The sequence below is a fragment of the Orcinus orca genome, chromosome 16, assembly GCF_937001465.1.
Source record: "Orcinus orca chromosome 16, mOrcOrc1.1, whole genome shotgun sequence".
Taxonomy (NCBI): domain Eukaryota; kingdom Metazoa; phylum Chordata; class Mammalia; order Artiodactyla; family Delphinidae; genus Orcinus; species Orcinus orca.
In genome coordinates, this window is record NC_064574.1 from 12,954,104 (window position 1) to 12,981,070 (window position 26,967).

Genomic DNA, 26,967 nt, shown 5'->3' on the forward strand with positions numbered 1-26,967 from the left:
CTTCTTAAGGTGTTACTATATTAGCTCCTCTCAGGCATGAGCTTTATGATCTACCTAGATCTTGTCTGATTCTTGCACATTTTTGCTCTTTTGAAGTCCATGCTTTCTGTAGATTAAAATTAAGACATGAATTTTCTACCCTTGCAGATTCCATCCTGCAAGGGCAGACCATTGTCTGCTGGTGCCATTGTGATTTGGTACAAAATGCAAGGCAGTCCTTTCCTCTGTTAGTAGATAATTTATATGTAATGATAAGTCTGATTATTCTTGGAGGCTTACGTTCTTTGTTGCGCAGTTTAACCTGCTCATTGAGGCTCCATGACCCTTTACCTAGATGACAGTCAAATGTAGTCAGGCAAATAAGTTTCCTTTTGGTTTGTAGTAGAGTGAACCTTTACAGTCTGAAACATTTAGAGGACGACTGCCAAGGAACTATTTCCCTGTTAACTCAGAATTTATTAAGCACCAAACATAAAAAAGAATAAAGTAAAAAAATTTTTTTGGAGGGGACGAGGTTCTTCTTAAGTTTGCTACATTTTTTTTCTTTCTTAAATAGTGTGTTTTGAACATAATTTATTTATATTATTTTATAATATTGGTTACTGTGTACCCTAAGAAAGTGATGTTTATTAGCTAACTTTGTCGTAGTTTATAAGCATTTCACCTACATTACCAGTTCATCCACCCAAGAATAATATGATTATTGTTTGTTAATCATATGAAATTGGTGGTGGTAACCCTATTTGATATATTAAAAGGTTGAAGTCTACAGAGTAACTTGCTCAGGGTAGTTCAGCTGAGCACCTGAGTTGGCACCCAAACTCAAATCCCCAGTCAAGAGTTTTCTCTACGTCACCCACACAGCCATGTCATGGCTTGTTTGCCCTTATCCTAAATCAGTGTCTTGCAGCCAGGGGACCTTTTATGTTCTTTTGTGTCTTCTTTAGTTATGAGGTAATGTGTATTATAAATGATGTTACTACTAATTAAAATGCCACTGTGAATTACTTATTTAAGTTTGTGTTGGAGTCAAGGTTATTCCTATACAAATGTGAATTCCATGAGGACAGGGACTGCATCTTATTTGTGTACTCCTCTCTCCCCAGTGCACAGAATAGTGCCTGCTGTTTATTAGGTGTTCAGGAATTATTTGTTGAGTGAATAAAGCAATGAATTTAATTCACTCTCTTGTGTTCTAGTGTGCTTCTTGAGTGGGAAAGAAAGGGAGTTGGGCTTATCCCATAGCCTTTCTTCTCTGCTGCTGCTTGGAGTAAGTAAGTGGTATAAAGATACACTGGTAGTAATCATGATGGCTTTGGAAATGGTTGGGGATTAAAAAAAAAGTTTGCTCATGGAAGTGTGAATGTGTATATGAATCTCAGCTATCACCTGTGTTGTGTTGAGATGTTTGAAATCCATGGCGTTGTAGACTGCTGTTTTTCTCCTCCCTCCCCCTTTTTTTCTTTGCAGTTAAGTTGTTAACAGTTGTTTCTCACTGTTGTCTGATTCTAGCACCTCCTTTTTAACATTTTATTTTTTTAACTTCAGGTTTGGGCTAGAAAACTAGATAACCAAACCTACCAGAAGCGTTCAGCATAGATTTAGATGAGCTTGAATTGAGGGAAGCCCGCACTGGCAAAAGGCATGGCCTCTGTTAAGTGGTCTTAGACATTTGTTTGGGCTGTGCAGAGGCCTTTTCATTTTCCATTCATGCTAGTCTTTTGAATGGGTGAGATTGCGGAACAATAGGGTTCTAGATTGGAGAATTGTTAGTATAGTGTACTATTTACAGAAAGAAGTTGGGTTGTTAAAATACTGTAGAACCAATTAAAGCTCATAATTTTATTTCTGAAATTATTTGGACAGTGAACAGCTACTTTTTATTGTTTACTAAGTCACAGTGGCAGTGTGAAATTGAAATGAGCAAAATTACTTTATGTTGTAAAAACGCAAAAAGCATCTCCAGGTAAAGAATTCTATTTGTTACTGACTACTGCCAGTTTACAGAAGGGGCACCTCTAGATAAATGAGACCTGAGAGTTTGAGAGTTAAACTCTTATGTCATCTGAAATCCAGTTCTAAAGAATGATTATGATTTGGATTTGCTAGAGGTAATGTGCTTTTTCATATTTTGCAGTTTAATATAAGAATATTTATGTACAAGTTCCTTTTTGTAATTTTTCCCATGTAATTGCATTTGCATCACCAAGCATATGGTAAGGACATTTATGAATAAAATATTTAATCAGGAGTTAAAGGCTGCAAATTTAAAAATCAGGCTTGTGTGATTGGACGGTATATGATGTCCAGTTCCTTTTTTTTTTGGCCATGCTGTGCAGCTTGCAGGATCTTAGTTCCCCGACCAGGGATTCAACCCACGCCCTCAGCAGTGCAAGCATGCAGTCCTAACCATTGGAATGCCGGGAAGTTCCCTCCAGTTCCTTTCTAAAAAATTAACTCCGAGGTATTCATAGTTCTCTTAGCAGGAAGTAATTAAGATTTAAAAAGGAAATTTTTACTGTCTCATATGTTTGTGTCTCTGCAAAGCACTTTTTACCCAGTTAGTTCCCAGGCACTTGTTTCTTTTGTAGACTCTACAGTGTGCTGCTTCAAGCCATGACATCATGCTTTCAGAAACTTCCTTCCCTACTTGTAAATTTTAGGCTTCCCCAAAACTTTAGCAATATATATCTTCATTTTCAGAAAAAGATCTACTCTAGTAAACTGCTACTGTTTCTTATTTTCCAGGAGTTTCCCAACCATTTAACCTCTCTGAACCAAAACAACATTGTTGCTGGAGCGCTTGTTTTTAAGGTACGCGTAATTTGGCTCTGTAATTTCAGGCCTGTTCATAATCTGTAATGTTTTTGGATTCTTCAGTGATTTGTGTGGAAAATGACTTTTACTTCTGGCTATAGTATTAGAGAAACAAGAAATTTTATGCAGTTTGATTTCTTTTTACTCTTGAGATTTAATTAGAAAGTCAATACAGGGAAAATTGTTGGCAAGAATGTAAAACCTTCTAGCCAGCACTGCCATACACTTTAAATGTAGAGACGTGAAAATTTACCACTGAAGTGTTGTTAAACATAACTCAGTCAATAGCATCTTGGTCATAGAAACTTTTGTAGTTTGCCTTTGATTTCACAGATTGCTTATGTTAAACCTGGTTTTCAAACTTGTGGAAATAATTCCACATTGTTTTTTGTTGTGAATGAAAACAAGTTCCATTTACCACTGACTGCTTGTGATCACCTGGACCCAAAAAGTTTTACTGTAAGAGTGTTCAGGATTTTACAGTCCTTTGTCAGGACACTGCAAGCATTGACACTGCTTTGTGTTTTTTAGCACTTTCCCTCTAAGGGCTGAAAGCATATGATCATACCCTATCTCTGAGGTGGTAATTAATAGACAAGTTAACCCTTGCTTTCTTTGGGAATAAGGAAATTGATGCATAAGGAATTTAGAGAAGTTATACAAAGCTCGGGGAATGGATTTGCACTCATCACACTGAATTTGTATAATGCTTTTCTTTTCAAAGGACTGAGTAACTGTTACCAGTGCCTCAGGATTCCTTCAGTGTTTTAGCTCTCAGATTGCTACAACTGAGGCTTTGTCAAAGAGCCTATTACAGATTGCTTTGGGGAAACTGAGGCAGCAAGCAGTGGATTGGCAAGAGTTGGGCATATAATTGCTATCTGAGTTGGGAGTAGAACTGAAAGCCACAACTCAGAAGTTTGACATGATTTAACATTGTTTGTTGCTACTTAGCAGGAAGGCTGGTTTCTACGTAGATGGCACATGGCTACAGACTACAATTTTTTTTCTTTGAAAGAAAAGACAGTTAAGTGTATTGAACCAAGCCCCTTCTTATTCAAGAATTTTTTTTTTTTTTTTTTTTTGCGGTACGTGGGCCTCTCACTGTTGTGGCCTCTCCCGTTGCGGAGCACAGGCTCTGGACGCGCAGGCTGAGCGGCCATGGCTCACGGGCCCAGCCGCTCTGCGGCATGTGGGATCTTCCTGGACCGGGGCACGAACCCGTGTCCCCTGCATCGGCAGGCGGACTCTCAACCACTGCGCCACCAGGGAAGTCCCACAGTATTACTCTTAACAATCACCAGCAAATCACACACAGATACTCATTTTGATTTAAAAACACTTCCATTTTGGGAATTCTCTGGCGGTCCAGTGGTTAGAACTCTGCACTTTCACTACCGAGGGTCTGGGTTCAATCCCTGCTTGGGTACCTAAGATCCTGCAAGCTGCACGGCATGGCCAAAAAAAACACCCCCAAACTTCCATATTTACAAAAATAATAAGTGTTTGTGTTGACTTACTTTTAAGAAGTTCTCCTAGGGAAGGGAGGAGGGGAACTTGATAACGTTTCAAACCTAGAAAAGAAAATAAGGTTTTCAGCTTGTTAGGCTGCACAGGTAAATTTTTTTTTTCCCCTTTAGTGTACAGTATGGTGTGATGGTTTTTCTATGATGAACAATAGTGAATTCTCCTTTAGGAAGTATTTCTTTAAATGGACCACCTAATGGTTACATCTGTGTGTAAAGAAAATCCTCCATTGCCTGCTTGGCCCTGCAATCAGTCACTTGTATTGGATGCAAAGGTCTTGAACAGTCTGGGTTGTTTCCAGGCATTATTTTTGGCTCATTTTATTGTCTTGCGAGTGATTGTGCCTCATCATGGCTTTTTGTTCTGTGTCTTTCTCTTGAGCACCAAGTACATTGTGATCTTTTTCTTTTAAGTAGTTTGGTCATATTTCTTTTCAAGAACCTTTTATTATTGTGTGATTTGATATATGGGCCTGCTGTTGGACATTATTTGCTTGACGTTGACATCGTCTTTTTGGAAATGATTATGTAGGATGATAGTGATTGCCATGTTTCTGTACTTGTGGTTGCCCTGCCTGCAGGTGTTTGGATAACATTTGGAGTCAGTGAATTGCTGTTTCCAGGGGGCAGGAGATGGTGGATGCTGGTAGGGGGAGGTGAAGGTAGGGTGGTATGGTGGTGGGGGAGTGAGTTCACTTGCAGAAAACATAACCACATTGCAGCTAGAAAGATGTATTGGACAGGGATCTTGGAAGTAAGTGTTGGATGTAAGGGAAGGACGTGGGTATTTTAGGTGTATTTCAAGGCTTTTATAGGAAAAGTGGTTTATTCCTTAACTTTTTGTTGTTGACAAAGTTTCTCTGAGAGTGAAGCCTCTCAGAAGCTATAGAGAACAGATTAATAGACGTACAGTTGGTTGCTTAAAGAGCTCTTCTTGTGTCTTTAAAAGTTTAACAAGTAGTTTCTAGCACTTGAGAATGTACAATCTGCCATAAAAGGGTTCACACGTACTAGATGCTTAATAAATTTTTGTTGAATAGTGAATAAATATATCCTAAAATTGCTGTTGGTACTGTTAATGTTCTGTCATGGTGAGGAACTGGAATATTCCTTTGTATCTGTGTACCCACACTATATAAAATATAATAAAGAAGAGAAGGGGAGATATTTCTTGCAGTGTCTTGGCTATCTTAAAAGCTTGTTCAGAATTGGGATGACTTTCTTTTTCCCTCCCTCCCTCCCTTCCTGTTTTTTAAAAAACACATCTTGTTTGGAAACATCACTTATTACAAAGGGGAATGATGTGTTGATTGCACAAAAGTATAGATACTTCATTATGTCATGTGTAAATCCTGATAAAAATTGGATATTAAAAATGATCTTCCCTAATTGCTGAAGTAGGTATTTCATACTGCAACAATTTAACAATCTGTTAGTTGAAAATGGTTAGGACTAAGTAGTATTGTAGGTGTTTCTGTAAACTGTTTCTAGAAGGATCTGCCTTTTTGTGTATTAAATCTCTCAGACTGTGCACTCAGTATGGCCCAGTCTTGGTAGATTCATTGCTGAGTTAGGAATATGCATTTTGTGCCTGATCACTTTTTAGCACATCATGTACAATTAAAAAAAATGCTTTTATAGAGGTACCCATAATTATCATCTCACCCCTTATAATGTCGTAGTTCTTATATGTACTCCACAAATTTAGGATTTGAGAACAGGATGAAAATGTTTTCTTGAGTTGGTTTCTCAAGCTCTTCAAATAGGAAAAAACCCAGGAGATTAAAGGTTCTCATCTGTGCTGGAGGCAGGGAAATAGCACAACACGGGCTTAACAGTCAAGGTGTTTCCAACGCTGGGGAAAACTGGAGTCTCTGTGTTTCAAACTTTTCAACCTAATTTTACTGTGTGTGAAATATTGTTCTTCTGTAAGAAGATTCTAATAAAGCATTTTAATCTCTTCTAAGTCCCTAATTTATCTGTTGGAAAACAATCCTTAAAGACAGGTGTAAAGGAAAAGATAAGTTTTCATTTAAGGATTTAATCTCAGTATGGAGCACTGTTGAGCAACAGGTTCTAAATTTATACAGAAGTAATATCTCTGAAATTCTGTGATTGCCCTGAATACTTCTGTGAACTATATAGATATCAGTAATGAAAAACTTTATTTGTTCTTTGAATTATGTGAGTAAACCATATATTTCCCCCCATTTATAGCTATGATAGCTGCCTGGCTTCTCTTAGGGAGGAGCATCTGTTTGGGTAAAATATTAGCATCAGTGTTTTAGAGCCTTTTGAGATGAAAAGGGGGTTTTCTTTTCCTGTCTGAGAATATAAGCTGCTTAATACATTAGTAAGATTTTAGTTTGTGGATTCGTATTATATATGTACTAGAAATAGCATGCTTGCCCCTCTACCCACTAGATACTGATAGGTTCTGCCATCCCCCAAATATGACAATCAAATAATGGCTCCAGATATTGTCATATGTCTTTGGGGAGCAAAATTGCCCCCACTTTAGAACTACTGCTTCAGATTCTCTTTTCAGGCTTAAAGACACGTAGAAATGTTAAATTAGTAAATGACTAAAAATGAGTACTGGTTGTTGAATTTTTATTGGTCATATTGGAAATTAAAAATTTGTAAAATACAGAGCCTTATTAGGAGGGTTTAAAATTTTTTTAATTTGCAGTTCTGAGCTACTGGTTTCAACCAGTTGTTTTAAAGACATAACTCCTCCAGGTGTACCTGGGGTTAACATTTTTGGGGCAGTTTTAATTAATAACTTGTTTGTTCCCTTTCTCAACTTCTAGAAAACCTATGAATTTATGTCTGTGACTGGAAATGCTGGCAGTGGGCCTGCTGTAGAGAACGTTAGCCAAAAGAGATCCCTTTGGGCCCCACCCTTTCTAAATTTAGTTCATTCAGTCTCAGACTCTCCAGAGCCACCCAGGGCAGAGTTGGGTTGCTCCTTCTGGATGCAGGTAGACTGTGGAGCAAACACTTTGGCTTTTGGCTTATGTTTTGACCTGTGACCTATGGTTGGTGTTGTGAAGTTGTGAGTATACTCTTTAGAAAAATGCCCTCAAGACAGAGTTCAGAAAGAGAGGGAGAGAGTGAATAAAAGAAGGAGGGGGAAGATTGAGAGAGAAGTGTTTATATTTTGGCAGCTGAATGAAATAAGAACAATGAAACAGGGTCATAGCTGACTTCTGAAAGGTTCTGGACTTGTTTCTTGACACTGGCAACTTATCTGCTAAGACCATTACCTAGATCTTCAGTGCATCTCCTCCGTTATTTTGTTCTGATTTCAAAAGTAAGCAAGGAACAACTGCAGTATTGGAGAATTTTGTTGTATAAGGTAATGTTTATGCCTCTATTAACCAAAGTCATAGTTTAGCTGAGGTTTGCTTTTGTTTTTTGTCTTGTTTTGAACTTTGTAGTCCTTTTTGTTTCAACAAGAGAGGGTGTGCCAGGACTCCTCAAGTAACTTAATTGCTCTGGTCATTCATCTCTTTCTAGAGGTCCAGCGTTAATTAAAAATCATTTTGAGACTTAAAAAAAATAAAGTAACAAAAATTACTCTATAATAGAACTTCCAATTTGTTAGCTTGCTGGCTTCTGCTTTGGTTGGCTTTTTCTGTTCCTTGTTGCTTACTGGTTATTTTTGAGTACTTTTGATTTGCTTAAACATTTTCAACTTTTTGAACTATGACTATAAAAATGAGCAGAACTGTCCTTATTTTTGACTTGTGAAGAAATTTAAATGTATTTAGGATTAATGCTTTTGGAACTTACAAGATGCAGTAAACAATCTCTGCTCCGTAGGCTCTACCCCTACAAGCCACGCTAGTAAAATCATCTGTCTGAAATCTGTTCCTCTCTTCTTCATCTTCTCCGCTTTTGCTTTTAATGATAGAAATACTATAGAATGTTCTTTGCTATTCAGATGATTTCTCAGGATCATGAGCATTGATGTGGGTGCAGCAATTCTTGTTTGGGATCTGTAAATAAATGAGACTATCTCAAACAAACCTTGAGGAAAACAAAGAGATCTTTTACCATCATAAGGAAAAAGAAAAAGGAAAAGTGAGGAATTCTTCTCTTTCTTCAGTCAATGTAAAGGAAAGCTCTAAGGTTGCCAATCTGAGCATATGGCCCTAAAATGGAAGCAGTGTTTACATTCACCTGTTAATGGTGTTACAAACCCAGTTTGCTTTCAGTTTCTTATCAATTTGAAACCAGAAACCTTTACCATATCCCATATGCAATGGAAAACCTCTTCATATTTTTTAATTTGCATTTTTGAATATAACTATAGTTTATAATTCTTAATATTCAACAATAAATATTATCATACCATGCCGATTCTCTTTGTAAAATGAACATGCAGGGCATGTGGGTATTGTAAGTCATTTAAAAACACTTTGAGAAATTTACAAGGCTAGTGAACCTTACTGTATACGAAGGAGAGACACATTTCTAATACATCAACATAGCTACGTACTAAACGGGGCCATTATCATACTAGAGTAGGTGACACCAATTTTGACTGAATATTGGCAATTACATATCTCCTCTATAATTTATCTTTTTATTTTCTTTCCCTTACAACTTTCAGGTAGAACTTTAGACTTCATAGCACTGAATTAACCTGCACTGAAAGCTGTTTACCTGCAGTTGTTCACTTTTGTTGAAAGTGACCATGTCTCAAGTTCAAGTGCAAGTTCAGAACCCATCTGCCGCTCTCTCAGGGAGCCAAATACTGAACAAGAACCAGTCTCTTCTCTCACAGCCTTTGATGAGTATTCCTTCTACTACTAGCTCTCTGCCCTCTGAAAATGCAGGTAGACCTATTCAAAACTCTGCTTTACCCTCTGCATCTATTACATCCACCAGTGCAGCTGCAGGTAAGCGTATGACTCCAAGTGTCTTCTGTTTCAAATGTTTTCTTAGCCTGTTTTCTGATCTGATAAGTAGATTGCAGATGTAGGGAGCTCTCACACACATTTACCTTCAAGAAGCAGAAGAAAGTATACCACCCATGCTTCTTTATCCCAGATATAGAACACACTTGGTTGTATATCGGGTTGATGGAGGCCTTTGACAGACCATTTCAAAGTGTAAGAAAGAAAATTGGAAACTAAACTATAAAGCCTTGTCTATTATAAAGTGGTAGCTGGCAGAAAGAATCGAACAGTAAATACCACTTTGGATATTCATTGTTATATGGGAAAATTCTGCTTTTATCATTATTTCCCAGAATTGATTTGTAGGTGTAAGCCTCCTTTTTGGATGTCTATAAGATTTTTCCCAAGCAAGGGGGCAGGCAGATTTATTGGAAAGCAAAAGAGTGTGTTCGCATTTGATAATTTTTATTTTGAATAAGTAAGCTTAAATTGAGATTCCAGAGGTGGCTAAGAAATCATAGTGAGGACCAGTTAGAAGTTGAACAAAGAAGCAGAGATTTTTAAAAAAGAAATAAGTTTAGAAGCATTCAAATTTAAATATTAGGAAAATAAAAATGAAATAAATGTGCTCATTGATCAGGAAAAACTTGAAACCTCTGGGGAAAAAACCCTAAAAACAATATTCTGCTCCCCAAACCTCCCCTTCCCCCAAGTTGCAAAACCAATTAAATGGGGTGTCAGCATAGGTGTCTCTATGCTAGAGTCACCTAATAAAAAATTCTTTTCAACCTTAAGCCTGACAGTTTCCCTTGCATTTCCTCCTCTTCCTTCATCGTCTCGTTTCCTTTACTTTGTAAATCTGTTCTTAGAGTGTTAGCTTGTCCCGCTCTCGGCAGAATGGCATCTATCATGCTGCTACCTCTAGACTTCCTTGGACCGGCTCACCAAATAGCATTCTTGACTTGTCATGGTCCCCTAGAGATTCAGTGTTCCCCATATTTGCCATTTGAATACCATCTTAATAGGAAATGGCACAGACTATTTCAGTCCTCTGGGATTTATTGCTTTTTCTTCTAATGTGTTCTTATGTCCACATTTTTTTGACTTCATAAAACTCCCACCCACAAAGGCCATTTTATTTTACTTATAATTATCAGAAATGGATATGGTCTGAGGATGGCAGCCTCTGGAGATAAGACTAGAGGACGCCCTAGGAATGAGAAGTTAGCTGTGTGGAAAAGGACAGTCGTGGTTTGAGAAATGGTACTGGCATATTGAGTTTTTATGAAATAACGAACAGGGTACAGCTGACAGCTGTTGCGGTAACCAGTGTGTGTGTGTGTCTCCACTCAAAAGACCTCCTTGTTATTCCCTTGGTTATAATAGCAGTGCTTCATCTGATTTCAAATCTTGTGTGCTTGCCATGGTTTAGTTATTCCTCTGACTTCTATTCTCTCTCTTTTGAAGACACACCCCCTCCTAGGTTACCTGGCTTCAACTGGTTCAGAAAAGATCCCAGCTGTGTCTTCAGATATGTGCCCCCAGTGTGGTTTGCAGTATTGCATCACTGCTGCTTTAAATCCTTAGACCTTCAGCTTGTTTTCCCTCTTTTTTCATATCCCTGGGAGAGCTGCAGTCTTAAATACTGCTAGTTGACTTCAATGCTCTTACGTTATTTTTCAGTTCCTTCTAACATGGCACACCCCAAAGAGAAAACCCCAATGTGTCTTGTGAATGAGTTAGCCCGTTTCAACAAGATTCAACCTGAGTATAAGCTTTTGCGTGAGCAAGGTCCAGCTCACTGTAAGGTAAATATTGTCCATACTGCTTGTGCATTTATAACCCACTAGGAATGTTTTCTTTCTTTTTATACAGTTGCAAGTGGTTCTGTGATGCAAAATATATATATTTTCAAACTGCTGAGGTTGTCTTAAAGAGACGCAAAAGTACAGATTGTTGGCGAGTCGCTTCTTTTTTCATCCTTGCAGAATGGGTCAAAGAAAAGATGTGCTTCTTTGGGGGATATTTGGCTTTTAAAACTCCAGTTAGTGTGTGGTTGTTTAGCATTCTGAATAGAGACAATTCCCAAGCACCTGTGATTGATTTCCTGTGAGTTTTCCAGGCTCTGGGCCTCCTGGCTTCTGCCTACCTCTGGCTCCTTTCCTGCTTGTTTGAAAGTGCATGTGTACCTTAGACTGGGCAGGGAGAGGAGGTGAATGGGAAATCAGTTCTGCCACTTGTTGGCAATCAGATAACAAGGTTTGAATATGAGAGGTAAAATTAGCCTCCCAGTGAGTATTTTGGATTATCTCTGATTTCAGGTACCCTTCTCATTCCCCTCATCTTAGAGGATGAAAGACTGACTGTAATTTGAATTTTTCCTATTTGTTATTCAGGAGTTCAGTCTTTTAAGCTTGTTTGATATCTGTGCTAATGTATCAGTACATCTTGGAACTTAAATGTTTGCATATCTGGCTTTATCTTTTGCAGCTGTAGTATGAGACATAAGGAATTGGGCCTCCTGTTTCTGATCCTAGCCTTGCAGTAAGATGATATACTTTTTATAAGGATGAGTTATTTGTCTCTTTATGCCTCATTTTTCTTGACATGCAAACCTCAAACCTTGACTGATACCAGGTTTCTCTTTTCATTTGACTAAAAGTAACATCAACCACAATCATAAATGGCACCACAGGATAGCACAGTTAGGTGAGTTGCCTTTGGAGTCAGACAGATCTGGGTTTGAATCTTAGCTTCTTACTAGCTGTGTGACCTTGGGCAAGTTGCTACTTTTTTTGAACCTCAGTTTTCTCATCTGTAAAATGGGGATAATAATACCTACCAAATAAGTCTATTGTGAGATATATTAAAGTGTGGAGCACAATGTCTGGCACATAGTAAATGCTTGAGAAATGGTACTTATTATTATTAGGCAATTATGCATTTAAGAAAAACAGAAATTTCCCACTCACATGAAGCTAGTTTTAATATTATTCTAAAGCATAATTATATTTGAAATGTTTCTTTACCTTTAGAAGGCAATTAGCCATTTTTTATAACTGTTCTGTTTCTTCTACAGGATTTTTTTTGCAGATCTTAACTTTGGGATTCCCTTTATTAACTGTTTTGATATTTTTGGAAATATGTACTTTCTCACTTGAACTTTAGTACTTTAGGTAATTTGGCTGTGTGTTCAATCTGTAACTGCATTTTTTTTTTTTTTTTTACCTACAAGTTGTTCAAAGAGGAAAAGTTATTCCCTCCTAGATGATTGTTAGACTATTTAAAAAGTCAGAGGTCTGGTGTACTTTTAATTGTCTGAACCAAGATCTAACCTCACTACCAACCCTCCACACAGAAGGCAGCAGAGTGGCAGCAGCGCCGACGGGGACAGCCCTGGAGAAAGGCAAGACTGATCATGAAATTAACTGTTTTCTATCTTTTAGCATTTTCCCCTTCAATGTCTTTCCATGAAAGGATCACAAAAATGACTCAGGGATTGCACAGGATTGCAGGCTTCTTCTGCCATTTGACCTTTCATGCCAGCCAGGGTTTTGAGTTCATGCTATTGGTGCTTAAGTGAGTAGCTTTATGAACTGCAGCATAAATATAGGAGACCCCTAATATTTCAAGGGGGATGAAGGATTCTTTAATTTTTCCCCTTTAGTGGAAGCTGTGCACTGAGGGAATCCTGAAGTTAAGACCTATAAGAAAAATCAGCTATAAGGCAAGTTGGCCCCATCCCTTTAGGCACCAAATTTAAATGACCTAGGCATACTCAGATTAACATTTCTCATGTGAATTATTTGTCAATGAAATAAAGTGATATTCTGTGATAAAGAAGATGAGAAGAATAAAAGCTCCAAAGTAGTGAGTTTGAAACGTTGAAGTGCATCAGAATCACTTTGGGAGCTTGTTAAAAATACACATGCTTGGGCTTCCCTGGTGCTGTTCAGTCGAAATCCCTGGGCATGTGTATGTTACCAAGCTTCCCAGGTTATTCTTCAGATGCACACCAAAGTTAAAGAATCACTGAGCTGTGATGGGTCATGGTTTTTTTTTTTTTTGATAGAGTATTAGTCCAGTTCTGATCGGATTAATGTAACCTAATTTTACGAATGGAGTGTGCACATGAGTTACCTTTATACTTAAAAAGGAAGAAAGAGGCTTGCCATTGTCAGTATTTGTTGAGGACGGAATTAGCTGTTTTGATTGCCTCCTTAGAATTGAGTTCAGAAACGTTTTTAGATCTTTACTTGCTATGAATCTGATTTGCTTCTGCAAGTGGAAGCAGTGTCTGACTAGTGCAGTCTTAGGAAAGTAAAAGGCAACATTTTCGAACCTGGCTGACATTCCCAAATTTATTTGAGTTTTCGTTCTAATGGGGTTGTGTTTTCAGACAAGCGTCCACAAACAAATTACAACATCAAAACAAATATTGTCTTCATTTGTATGAGGTACTACTGTGTGTCTAAATCAAGTTTGCTAAGTTTCTTCCATGAGAAATAATGGGAAGACAATTTTCTATTTGGATGGCTTCCAAATCATCAGCATTTAATATTTTAATATATCAGAGAACATTTTTTAATCTCTGTACTTACCCCCATCTTTCAAAGCATAGTTTTTTCATGGAGTGCTGTGCAGTACAAGTCAATGATATGTGTATCTTTTTGTGTTTATAAAAACAACGAAAAAGGGGATGAAGGGATAAATTATCAAGATAATGACCAGGCCTTTTAAACCATGACCATAAATTATGTTCAAGGACCAAGTGACATATTATAGTCAACATCAGGTTTCATGAATTGAGAGCTCACAATTTTCATTTGTAGGTGTTTACAGTACAGCTAACACTTGGAGATCAGCACTGGGAAGCTGAAGGAACTAGTATTAAAAAAGCCCAACACACAGCTGCTGCCAAAGCTTTGGAAGGAACAAAATTTCCTAAACCTATAGTCCGCCCTTTTCGTAGCGAAGGAAGGAATCCAGGTATTATGCGTGGGCCAAGACAGGTTCCTTTCAAAAGTGTGTCTAGAGGTATCTGTTTAGTATGTATATGAATTCTTTCTTAACTAACTTGTTGGTTTTGAAAGCACAGAGTCTGCACTACCAGTGGCAAATGCTTATCTTTTCAGGTCTTAGCCTTACTCTAAAGCAGTGGTTCCCAGGCTCCAGTCCCTCCACTCCTGCTGGTCTGGAAAGGTGGTCGTGGGCGGTGAAGGATGTCGCCAGATGATTTCCGAGATTTTTAGAAAAGCCTAATGAAAATACATGTTTTCTTTTGATAAGGTTGTATAGATGCCAAGAATGTGGGTTTTAGCTAAAATCACTTCAACTCCGTGTGGTCATATTGATTATAACATGTTGATCATAACCCCTGATTATCAGTTTTATGTTTCCTGATCATTAACAAGAATGAGAAAATATTTAAAATATTTGTTTCTTAAATACAAATCAGTAGGTAATATCTCTTCAAGCAAGGGCCCAACTGGGGAGAATACTGATAAAGAGGAGTGTCTGGCGGGAGCTTGAGAACCACTGACCTGGAGGCTGTAGGTAGAAGTGGCTGTTTTAGGAGAGTTATTGCTCCAGTACGTGAAGTCATTCCAGGCCCTTTGCACTCGGGAATGATCTGGGAAGATCTCAAAAGATCTCGGTCACACCTTTCTTGTTGCTTTTGATTGCTTTGTGGTATTCTTTCTTTAAATTTATTCTCTACTGCAGATAAATTTTATGGGTCAGAGCTGCTCTTACTTAAAATGCACTATTTGAATTGTGTAAAAAATATAATTCTGATGTTAGCTAGAGAGAGGTTGGTTATTCACGTGGCCCTCTGACTTTGCAAACTCAAAGATATTCTTGTAAATTTGATTTATGCACTAAACCTAGTCAAACCAGTTATGGTACAGAATCGAGTCATTTTTATTTTCCTCTACATACACCCTAAAGGGGCATTTTAAAATGGATTTTTGTGTGCATTTAAATCGAACTTTGCCATTGCTAGTGTTGTTCTGTGTTTGATATTAAAGTGTTATTTTTAAATGTGATTGTGCACCTACACTAATCTTTCCAGGCTGGTTTTCTTTTTAAATGATTTTTAAAGGTTTATGAGTTGGATGAAATGAGAGGGGAAAAAAAGGAAGATGAATAATGAATATTTTCTAAAGTTGCTATTTCTGAGATAACCCAAGATATACTTGCTCCTGTTGTATACGGCAACAGATCTCATTTTTCTAACAAGTATTACCACAAGTCAGATCCCATTATAAGTATCAAGAATGAAACATCCAGTGCTTCCCTGGTGGTCCAGTGGTTAAGACTCCGTGCTTCCACTGCTGAGGGTGCAGGTTCAATCCCTGATCAGGGAAGTTCCACATGCTGTGAGGTGTGGCCCGCCCCCCCCAAAAAAAATTAAGAATGGGAACCTCTAAATATTTTGTAGGTCTCATCTGACTTCTCCAGATAGAATTTACTTGTCTCCTCCTCAGTGATACTGCACCTTTCCTTATAGCACACATAATGTTGTATTGTAGTTCTTTGAGTGTGTTTTGTGTTCTTTGAACTCCTCTGGGGCAAGAATTGTGTTCAAGCTTAGCACAGTACTCTGCCTCCAGTTAGTACTGAATAAATGCATTGTTCTATGAAATAGTGTGTACAAACATCCTTCTAAGTGTAAGCCAGCCAGTCAGTGCAACCAAAGTTATGTTGGTTGAGTATTCCCAAACAATGAAATGACTTGGACGGTCCTGTGGGATTTTTTAATCATGGAATTTGATGTGTATTGGAACTTATTTCTGACAACTGGCTTTCACTGCTAACATCTTGCGTTACACTGATGCTCCCTTAATAGCCGTTACAGTATATTTTGTGCTGCTGACTGTGTATTAATACCTAGAAATCACAGCAGATTCTTGGATTTCCTGACCTGATGCCTAGCAGTGAAGTATTTAGATCTTTTCCTGAAATACATCATGAATCCAATTAGTAGAAAGCATGCTATTCTTTTTGATTTTAGTGAGTGTCATTCTCACATCAGAAAAAAACAATTCTTTGTGTTGATTCTGTGTTGCAGAAAGCATAACCCCTACTGTAGAGCTAAATGCACTGTGCATGAAACTTGGAAAAAAACCAATGTATAAGCCTGTCGACCCTTACTCTCGGATGCAGTCCACCTATAACTACAACATGAGAGGAGGTGCTTATCCCCCAAGGTATGTGTTTGTTTTGTTTTCAATACAGGTGAAGATATATTTGATCTTTTACGTAGAATAATAAGATCTTTAGATTGTAGAGCACAAAATGGTTTGGTCCTCTTTGGCCTGCCAAATGCTAAAGTCAGTCTTAATTGTCTTGGTGTCATTGGAACTGTATCTTGATGCTCTTTTAACTCCTGTCATTGGAAAGGGCCTGAGCACATTCCTCACGAGCAGTTAGGCTCATGCCCCAAGCTATCTGGTTAAAGCTATCACCCTTCTAACTGCTTTGTGCAACTGAGTCATATTTTTATTTTTTAAACAAAGATGGCCTAATGATTTTTATTTTATTTTTTAAAATTTATTAATTTTTTTTGGCTGTGTTGGGTCTTCGTTGCTATGCGCGGGCTTTCTCTAGTTGCAGCGAGCGGGGGCTACTCTTCTTGGAGGTGTGTGGGCTTCTCATTGCGGTGGCTTCTCTTGTCATAGAGCACGGGCTCTAGGGCATGCGGGCTTCAGTAGTTGTGGCGCGTGGGCTCAGTAGTTGCGGCTCGTGGGCTCTAGAGCGCAGGCTCAGTAGTTGTGGCGCACGGACTTAGTTGTTCCGTGGCATGTGGGATCTTCCCGGACCAGGGCTCGAACCTGTGTCCCCTGCATTGGCAGGTGGATTCTTAACCACTGTGCCACCAGGAAAGTCCCAAACTGAGTCATATTTGAACATGATTCCTGCAATACCACAATTCTCATCATTCACAGATTTCCTGATTATTGTTTATTGGGTACTTTTTGACTGTTGAACTTACATATGTGTTTGTAAATAGCCTTGGTATATGGATGCAGTAAAATATTAATCGAAACCTGAAAATGCCATGTGTTAAAAACCTTCTGCTTGTGGTCATAAGACACTAGTGGATAGATTGATGATCAAACTGGAGGTCTTCATTTTTCATTTCCCTTCCCTACTTTGGGGTAGGAGGGAGGTGGAATTTTAAAAATAGAAACCAGCCTCCACCAGGCTATAGGATATTGGGATTTACAGAAATGAGGGTCCTTTCTAAAAGACGTCTGTTAAAAAATTTCCATCCTTTTCTGGAGACCCGGAAGCGTGAATCTCAGGTACGAGAAAGTAGAGCAAGTTAAGTGTTCTGTCTCAGCCAAAGTCTAATCTATTTTAGATTTTGTAAATACGGGTTAGCTTTATAAATTGAACTCATATAATTTGTAAGGCAGTGTATTTTGTGGAACATAAACAGTATTTGCTCATACCGTGTGGCAATTCTAATGCAGCATAAACATGGGAAATCTCTGGATGTACTGATGAGGAGTCATTATTGGTGAGTAAACGCTGATGTGATCAGGACCTGTGATGAAGGAAATACCTGGAGTTTTTCAGAGAACGTATGGTGACTTACCTGAGACTTATTTTCCTTACCCCCCTCTATTTTTAGGTACTTTTACCCATTTCCAGTGCCACCTTTACTTTATCAAGTTGAACTTTCTGTGGGAGGACAGCAATTTAACGGGAAAGGAAAGACGAGACAGGCTGCGAAACACGACGCTGCTGCAAAAGCTTTGAGGACCCTGCAGAACGAGCCCCCACCCGAGAGGCTGGAGGTGAGGAGAGAGCAGAGCTGGGGCTCCTTGACGCTTTGGGTGTAGCAGGAAGGTGGTAGGGAAGACACCATCTCAAGTTGCTTTCTCTAAGAGGATGTATTGAGAGTTGTCCATAATGTTTGTTATTTGATAGCTTACAAGTTTTTATACCCTGTAGCTTTCTTGCCTTTCTTCCCCCTTAAAAAAAATGTCTCAGCAAGAAAGTCAGGTGCCTTCTTTTGTGCTCAATGGCATAGTTTTGAGTGAACATGTTAGAAAGATTGTGGACTCACTTGAGTTGTGAAGAACATGCATGGCAGAATTCTTTGGTGCTGAAGATTATGCTTGTCAGAATCTGTGATTTATGGTACCAGGTTAGAGGGTTTTCTAAAGCCATTTTGACCAGTCTTTCTTTCTTTATTATCTTGAAGTGCCAGTTATCCATTGCTGCTTAACACACTGTCACAAAAATTAGTGGCTTAAACACCTACAGGCCTTTATTTTGCTCACAAGCCTGCAGTTTAGACAGGGCTTGGCACGGGGAGCTTGTCTCTGCTACACGTAGCTTGGGCTGAGGCAGCTATGCAGGGGCTGGAGGATCTCTTTCAAGATGGCTCCTTCACATGGCTGGTGAGTTGTTGCTGGCTGTCGCCTGGGAGCTGAGAGGGGGCTTTGGTCCGGAGACCTCAGTTCCTCTCCTAGTTAACCTATGCAGAGATTGTTTACACATCCTCACAGTGTGGTGGCTAGGTTCCAAAGGTGAGCATTCTAGAAGACAGGAAATGGAAGCAGCTGCCAGTTTCTTAGGACCTAGGCCCAGAAGTCAGCACAGCGTCACTTCTGCCATATTCTGTAGGTCAAGCAGGCACAGAGCCCAGATTCAAAAACAAGAGGTACAGAATCTCACTTTTGTACTGAGGTAAAATTCACATAACATAATTTCACAATTTTAACCATTTTATGTGTATATAGTTCAGTGACTTTTAGTACGTTCACAATGCTGAGAACCCCACTTCTGGATGAGAGGAGTATCAAAGAACTTGGGGGCTGAGCCAACCAACTGCTCTGTGAGTCACTCTGAGACACATTTTATTTTTTTATTTTTAATTTTTAATTTTTGGCCACACCATGCAGCTTGTGAGATTTTAGTTCCCCAACCAGGGATTGAACCCGGGCCCTCGGCAGTGAGAGTGCGGAGCCCTAATCACTGGGCTGCCAGGGAACTCCCTTGGGGACTGTGTTTTAAAATTATCACAACAGGTAAAGGATTTGAACTCTGTGACTAAATAGGAATATGGGTCTTAGAAAATCAGTGATTCCATGCCATTGAGGGTCCAGAGTTCCAGGAGAAACCCACTGAGTTAGAAAACACTGAGATTTCATGATTCTGTTTAATCATAGTATGAAATGCTTCCTGAAAACATCCCTGGGAAGCATTTGACTTTTCTTCATCAAGAAACAAGTCCTCAAAGAATAGGAAGATCTTGCACAGAACGTAGGGCTAAATGGGTGATGATAGGTTTGAAGTTGAAGGGACCCTTGGCAGGGTGCTTGCTGAGGTCCATTGTGTCCAGCTGTCCCCCAGGGTGACCCAGCTCAGGGTGGTGCTCTGTGGCTTCATGGCTGCTGTGCAGGACGGTTTTGTTTTTCTTCTGTTGCAGTGCATTTCCATCTTGAGTGTCATCATGCATTTTAACAGAGATGATCTGTTTCCTGGGTCCACTGAGGACCAAATAAAGGAGAATGGACTATAGCTTAGAAGAGGAGAATTTAGTGAAGTGAAAGGATGAAGTTCTCAGTGGTGAGATTTGTTAAAAACACCAAAGGTAGTGAAATCTGAGTTATTTTTGGAGGCTTCATTTTTTGAGTTGACTTTCGTGCTAATATAATTGGAGTCAGATGGAGTAGGTATTTCTTGGTTCCTTCTAGCCAGCAGTTGTTAAACGATCGCTGAACAGTGGTATGTGGGTTGTCTGCTTCAGAATCACTTGAGAAGTTTAAAAAAAAAATTCCTTGGCCTAACCCACATGAATCTAGATTCTAATGCAGTGGGTCTAGCCAGGAGTCTGGCTTTTTCTTTTTTTCCTTTTTCTTTTTCCTGGCTGTGCCGCACGGCATGTGGGATCTTAGCGCCCTGACCAGGGATCGAACCCACGCTGCCTGCAGTGGGAGCGTGGAGTCTTAACCACTGGACCACCAGGGAAGTCCTGCTTTTTTTTTTCTTTTTTAACATGCTCTTAGAGTACCTCTAAAGCACAGTCAGGGTTTGGGAATCCCAGGTCCTAAGTATTTTCAGTGCTTCCCAGGCAGTTTTCCCCCTTGGAATCCTCCTTGGAAGTATGTACTCACCATATCGCTGCAAAGGGAAAGCGCCCGTCAGTGTCTCAGAGTGACTCACAGAGCAGTTGGTTGGCTCAGGTCTTAAGGTCAGGGGGCTGTAGTGGACACCCTGTCCTCGGCTCACCTGACGTTCTATAAGCAGCTTGGCTGGGAGTCATGATCATCACTTGTGCCCCTTGTTTCCTCCTCTTTGCCCCTTTTCTAATTCTATATGGTTTGAAGTAGAGACTTCAGAAATTAGGGTCATTAACTAGGATATGACCTTTTCTTTGAGGTAATAAGTGAAACACTTGGCTTCCCACCTAAATGAGCTGCGCCTGGTCTACCAGGCCCCCTGGAGGGTGGGCAGCAGGGGAGAAGGACATTTTTAAAAGACAGCTTTAATTTTTTTTCTTATAAGTAATGCCTGTGAACTATAAAAATTTTAAAACTCAAAAAGAAAAACAAATGCTGTATAAATTTACCACTTGTAGATAGTCACTGTAAACATTTTTGTGAATGTCAGTGCACATATAAGTAAGCACATGCACCTGTTTCACAAAAATGGGATGATATTGTACAGTAACCACCTTTTTTTCACTGAAGTGCTCATTATGAATATGTTGTAATGCCATTTACTTATAATTCCATGGGGGACTCAAATTCAACATGGTTCTAAGTACTTTTTTTTTTGGCCACACTGCACAGCATGTGTGATCTTAGTTCCCCAACCAGGGTTCGAACCCACACCCCTTGCACTGGAAGTGCAGAGTCTCAGCCACTGGACTGCCAGGGATGTCCCTTAAGCACTTGTTAATGGCTGCACAGTGTTCCATTGTGTGAGCATACCAGTTTATTTTTTCAGCAACAGAGGCTTGGTTTTTAGGTTGTTTGCAGTTTTTCCTGTTATAAAAATAGGTAGTGAAGAACATTGTTGTAGTTAAATCTTTGTGTATGTCCGTGATTATTTTTATGAGCCACAGTCCTAGAAGTGGAATTGCATGGTAACGTATATGGCCAAGTTCCCCACCAGGAAGATGGTACCATTTTAGGCCTCTGCCAACAGGGCCTGAGCAGCCTGTTTGCCCACAGCCTGCCAGCACTGGAAATTATCATTTTAAACGAATTGTCCATTTTGCTATTAAAAATTTTTAGCTCATGTGGTGGATCGATTCACCTTCTCTAAAATATAGCCACTAAATCTGGCGGTTTCTGTCTAAGACAGGTGTGGTTTGGTCCCTTGATGACAGGCACTGTGCTTGGCTGACCCTAAAGGTAAACAGCAGCACTGCCCCTCCCCATGTGGAGCTTGGTTGAATGGAGTATCATCAAAAAGTGCAGTGCTAGGATGGAAGTAGCAAGTATCATGAGAGCATAACATGTCTTGTTTAGGTAGGAGTACTGATGGTGCATTGAGGAAGAGTCATTTAAGCTCAGACTGAAGATGAGCAGAAGAGCAGGGGAAGTACATTCCCAGCAGAGGGAGCAGCTTGAGCAGAGGCCCTGAGTTGGGAAAGCACCTCTATTCTATTCTGTTCTGTTCTGTTCCTGTCCCGTCCATGGCTTGTGCTAATAAAGGATGACTTATTCAGTGTTGAGGTGTTAGGAGTAAGATGGTCATAACTACAGTATCTGTAATAGAGAAAAACAGGAGCTAGCCTAATATGTCCATTAGTAGGGAAATGGTTAAATAAATGAATACATTTATCCCAAGAGTATCAGAGTGTGGTATATCTATTTACGTGGATGTTGAAAGGAGGCCCATAATGAATGAATGGGGGGGGAATCATGATCCAGAGCTGTTACTACGTGTATAGTGTGATTGTGTTAAGTAATCAAAATTGCCAACTGTGTGTGCATGTATCTGTATATATTTGCATGTGCATAGTTTCTATCTTGAAGCTTATAGCAAACTTTAAAAGTAGTTTTCTCTTGGTGGTAGTGGTAGAGGACAGACTTTTAAAAAAGTTGTATTGTTTGAAGTTTTCTTTTTTTAAATACTACTTCTGAAAAAATAAATAAATGCAGTTCTTCCTGGTCTTGAGTTCTTATCTTCACTTGAGCCAGGGACGTATTTAAGTAGGACTAAAACTAAAATTGGAGACCTTAATCTTCATTATACTATCAGGGTCCATTGGACCCAATTTCCATTTTTGAGCTTTCTCTACCTCTGTAATAATTGATATTGCATGACTTTTATTCTTTTTCTAGAGGTTTTAAAAAGAACAAAGAGAAAACATACTTATTTTTGAAAGTAGAATAATGATTTCTGTCTTAAAATGATCATGTGGGTCCTTTGGATCCTTTTATAAATCTTTACATTATGGAATCTTAATTTTCCTATGCTTTGAAAAACATTTTGCTGCTGTCCTCCTACATATCATTTCAACACTCTTCATCATATTTTCCCAAATATGCAATAAACAAGACTAAAATAATAATAAAGTGGAAGAATGATGAAATCCTTGGTGGATGATACAGTAGTGAAATAATCGTCATTATTGCATCATCCTTTAATGCTCTTACTGCATTGCCTAATGTATCACATTATCTTTCAAGAAGATACAAAAGAAGACTGGAGACACCATCTTTTTACTCTACTTTTAGCTTTTGTTGAACCCAGGAGAGACTTCAGAATTTTCCTTTTTCCATCCGTACTGGCAAAGAGAAGAAAATTGATGGAGGAAGACATTTTCATTACTAGGTAAATCAGAAGATGAATGCAGAGAGAAAAACAGCAGCATTCTAGACTCTAATGGTGATGGTGAGATTGAGTGTTGACGTGACTCAGACTGGGAGTCTTCAGTTGATACCTTAGATAAGTTTTCCCAGACTTGAAGAGTGAGCAGGTGAACTGTGTATTTCTCTGGTGTATGAAAAAGAAATGTGCATTCTCTTCTGGTCAGTCATTCAACAGGAAGGACTTCGCTGCACAATATTTTGCAACAAGAACTGGACCATCCTGTTTTGTTTTTCTAAAAAATTTGTGTGGCAACATTCTCTCATCTTATATGATGTTTGGCCACCAGAGTTTTCTCACCACTTAATGTCCACAAAATAACTGGATACATATAGAAAGAGGTGTATGTATTAGAAGGAAATTGATGATACAACAATGAAAAAAATCATTAGATCCTTCTTTTGGTGTTTATAAATCTAGAAATGAAAGCATTTTGTATTGGGTTGGCCAAAAAGTTCGTTCGGTTAGTGAATCCATTCAATAATGTTCTTCGTGAAAATGAAAAATGTGTCTTTTATTTTTACTTAAAACCAAACGAACTGTTTGGCCAACCCAGTAGTTACAGGGCAAAGAAGATGGCTTTTCTCCCTTCAACAAAGTTATGAGTCAGTTTCAAAAGTAATGTGTTTTGACAATACCAGTACATGAAGAATCAGAATCATAAGCTAGAACCCATTGGAGGTGGATTTGAAATCTGGCATCGTTACTATGGGCAGTGCTCAAAGTTCAGGCGTGACAGCTGTTAGTTGCATTTAATGACCTTGCCCATTTTGGGTATATGTACCTTCCTTCCTGACTACAAACCTGGAATAAAAACTTAGGTTTGTTATTTTAATTTTTTATTAAAGTCTCTAATGAAATGATTTTTGTTGTCCTTTTATTCTGTATGTTATTTGTAAAATGTCTTTAAATATAGAAAAATAAAGAGGGCCCATTGGAGCCAGATGGTAAATGGTGATTACTATTTTTCCCTGGCATATTGAGGGTTAAGCATGGTTCAGAGTGTTTTTTTCTTTTCTTAATGTTGCCTAGATTTTATTGCTGAACCATACACTATGGGATTGATGTTAACAGTAATTCCCACTTCATGAAGGTAAGACTGAGGGCCCGCTACACTTTCCTCATCTCACTGGGAATGGTATTTGTGGATTTGTTTTGAGTCATTTGCTGCTTCCCCCATTGCAACATTTTGTCCAGTCCAGATAATACTAAAATTATTTATGTAAAAGAGCAACATAATCTCACTTCCAGATAAATGTATATCTTTGTTTCCTGTTTTGCATTTTTATTTTACTGGCTGCTTTGTCCCTTTTGCAATTCCTTCAGAAGTAGTACCTTCGAGCAGTGAATCTCAACTCTGTTTGCTAGTAAAATCACGTGGGGACTTAAAAAAAAATCAAATACTATATATAAAACGATATCCTGGGACTTCCCTGGTGGCGCAGTGGTTAAGAACATTGCAGGGGACACGGGTTTGAACCCTGGTCCAGGAAGATCCCACATGCTGTAGAGCAAATAAGCCCATGTGCCACAACTATTGAGCTTGCGTTCTAGAGCCTGCGAGCCACAACTACTGAAGCCTGCGTGCCTAGAGCCCATGCGCTGCAACAAGAGAAGCCAGCGCAATGAGAAGCCCGTGCACCGCAACGAAGAGTAGTCCCCGCTCACCACAACTAGAGAAAGCCCATGCACAGCAACGAAGACCCAACGCAGCCAAAAAAAAAAAAAAAAAAAAAAATCCAGTCCCTATCTGCAAAAACTTGAGTTCACTTATCTGGAGCAGGGCTCTGGCATCTGTATTTGTAAAGCTCCCAAGTGATTCTAATGCTGCTATGGTTGAGGACTGCTGGCTGAGAGTTTAAAATTTAGTAGTAGACCATTGTTTTTTATCAGACTTACGTGGAACCTCAATATGCAAAATAGAAAAATAACATTTCATTAGTAAAACTTATAAGTTTGAACTTTAGAATATTTATAAAAGGCAATCAATGAGAATGATTTATGTGAATTTTCACAACACAAAATTATACTATATATTGTTTTGGTCCATTTGAAAAAGAAAGCCACATGGCTGGGAAAGATCCAGTCCCATTTTAGAATAGCAGTTAACTCTTCTATGGGGAGAAGAGTGAGAAGGGCTTCATTCATTGTTTTCCTTATAAAAGCAAAAAAAAAATTGATGTCAATAGTGTCTAGTGTTGGCATTTGTTAAATCCAGCACAATTGCCTGTTACATTATTATCTGTACTTTTCTGTATGTTTGAAATAGGTCATAACTAACAATAAAAGTTAAAAGGAATTGAGCTGATATAGTGAACAAAAAATGAAAATTGGGGTACATGCATGGCAATAGAAGCATTATCATCCTCATCACCTGGTTTATTTCCAAATTTGGTTCTTGTTGCACCTAAGGAAAACATTCTCATTGACATAGTTATTTATCATGAGAGTGGACCAGTTTTTAAAATAACTCATTTATTTAAAAAATCTGTGGATACTCTTCAAATAAACAGCTGTCAGAAAACTTGCTTGTGTACAAAAATGAGTTAGCCTGTTAGCACAAGTTAATGTGTTGATGGTCTCTAGTGTGTTACTGTTTGGTATGAAACACATAGTTTTCTTTGTTGCTTTTCAAAAAATTAAGGTCAAATATATAGATAATATAAAGGACGCCATTTTAACCATTTTTTAAGTGTATAGTCCTATGACATAAAATATATTCTCAATGTTATGTAACTATCACCACTGTCCATTTTCAAAACGTTTTCATCATCTCACACGGAAACTCTTGTACACATTAAACAAAACTCCACCTTCCCCCCCGTCCTCATCCCCTGTAAACCTCTGTCCTGCTTCTGTCTCCGCACTTGCCTGTTCTGGATACCTTGTATAAGTGAATATTTGTCTTTTGTGTGTGGCTTATTTCATTTATCGTAATGTTTTCGAGGTTCATCCATGTTGTAGCTTGTTTCACGATTCCATTCCTTATTAAGACTGAGTAATATTCCATTGTATCAGTATTCCACATTTTGTTTATCCATTCATCTGTTGATGGATGTTTGGGTGGTTATCATCTTTTGGCTATTGTGAATAATGCTGTTATGAACACTGATGTACAAGTATCTGTCCCTACTGAGTATATACTTAGCAGTGAAGTTGCTGGATCATATTGTAATTCTAAGTTTAACTTTTTGAGGAACCACCATACCGTTCTCTACAGAGGTTGTACCATTTTACATTCCCACCAGCAGTGTACAAAGATTCCAATTTCTGCACATTCTTGACAACACTTGCTATTGTCTGTGGCTGTCCTTACGGGTGTGAAGTGGTATCCCATTGTAGTTTTGATTTGCATTTCTCTATGATTAGTGATGTTGAGCGTTTGTATATCTTCTCTGGAGAAATGTCTATTCAAATTCTTTCTCCATTTTTGAATTGCATTGTTTGTTGTTGTAGTTATTTATATATTCTGGACATTAATTCTTTATCAGATACATGATTTGCGAATATTTTCTTCCATTCTGTGGGTTGTCTTTGCTCTCTTAATTGTGTCCTTCAATGTACTGAAGTGTTTTTTGGTTTCTTTTTGTACAAAAGTTTTAAATTTTGAGTCCCAATTCATCTATTGATTTTCTTTTTTTAAAAATTAATTAATTTGTTGGTTGTGTTTGGTCTGCGTTGCTGCGTGCGAGCTTTCTCTAGTTGCGGCGAGCGGGGGCTGCTGCTCTTCATTGCGGTGCACGGGGCTTCTCATTGCGGTGGCTTCTCTTGTCGTGGAGCATGGGCTCTAGGCATGTGGGCTCTAGAGCGCAGGCTCAGTAGTTGTGGCGCATGGGCTTAGTTGCTCTGCGGCATGTGGGCTCTTCCCG

The 26,967-nt window shown here is 38.8% G+C and overlaps 1 protein-coding gene across 24 annotated transcripts in view; it reads left to right on the forward strand.

Moving 5' to 3' along the window:
• The window catches only part of STAU1 (staufen double-stranded RNA binding protein 1), a 90,167-nt gene that overhangs the window by 37,362 nt on the left and 25,838 nt on the right, over positions 1-26,967 (forward strand). For 3 of the 24 annotated variants that reach the window (XM_049699838.1, XM_049699835.1, XM_049699843.1), the window contains exons 2-6: positions 2,749-2,814; positions 12,612-12,659; positions 14,086-14,290; positions 16,326-16,464; positions 17,895-18,060. In XM_049699838.1, coding sequence (XP_049555795.1) covers positions 14,248-14,290; positions 16,326-16,464; positions 17,895-18,060 — 348 coding nt within the window. In that variant the 5' untranslated portion in view covers positions 2,749-2,814; positions 12,612-12,659; positions 14,086-14,247. Of the gene's footprint in view, positions 1-2,748; positions 2,815-8,964; positions 9,254-10,936; positions 11,062-12,488; positions 12,660-14,085; positions 14,291-16,325; positions 16,465-17,894; positions 18,061-26,967 lie in introns of those variants that run through there. The other 21 variants (XM_049699842.1, XM_012537814.3, XM_012537813.3 and 18 more) reach the window with 15 other exon arrangements.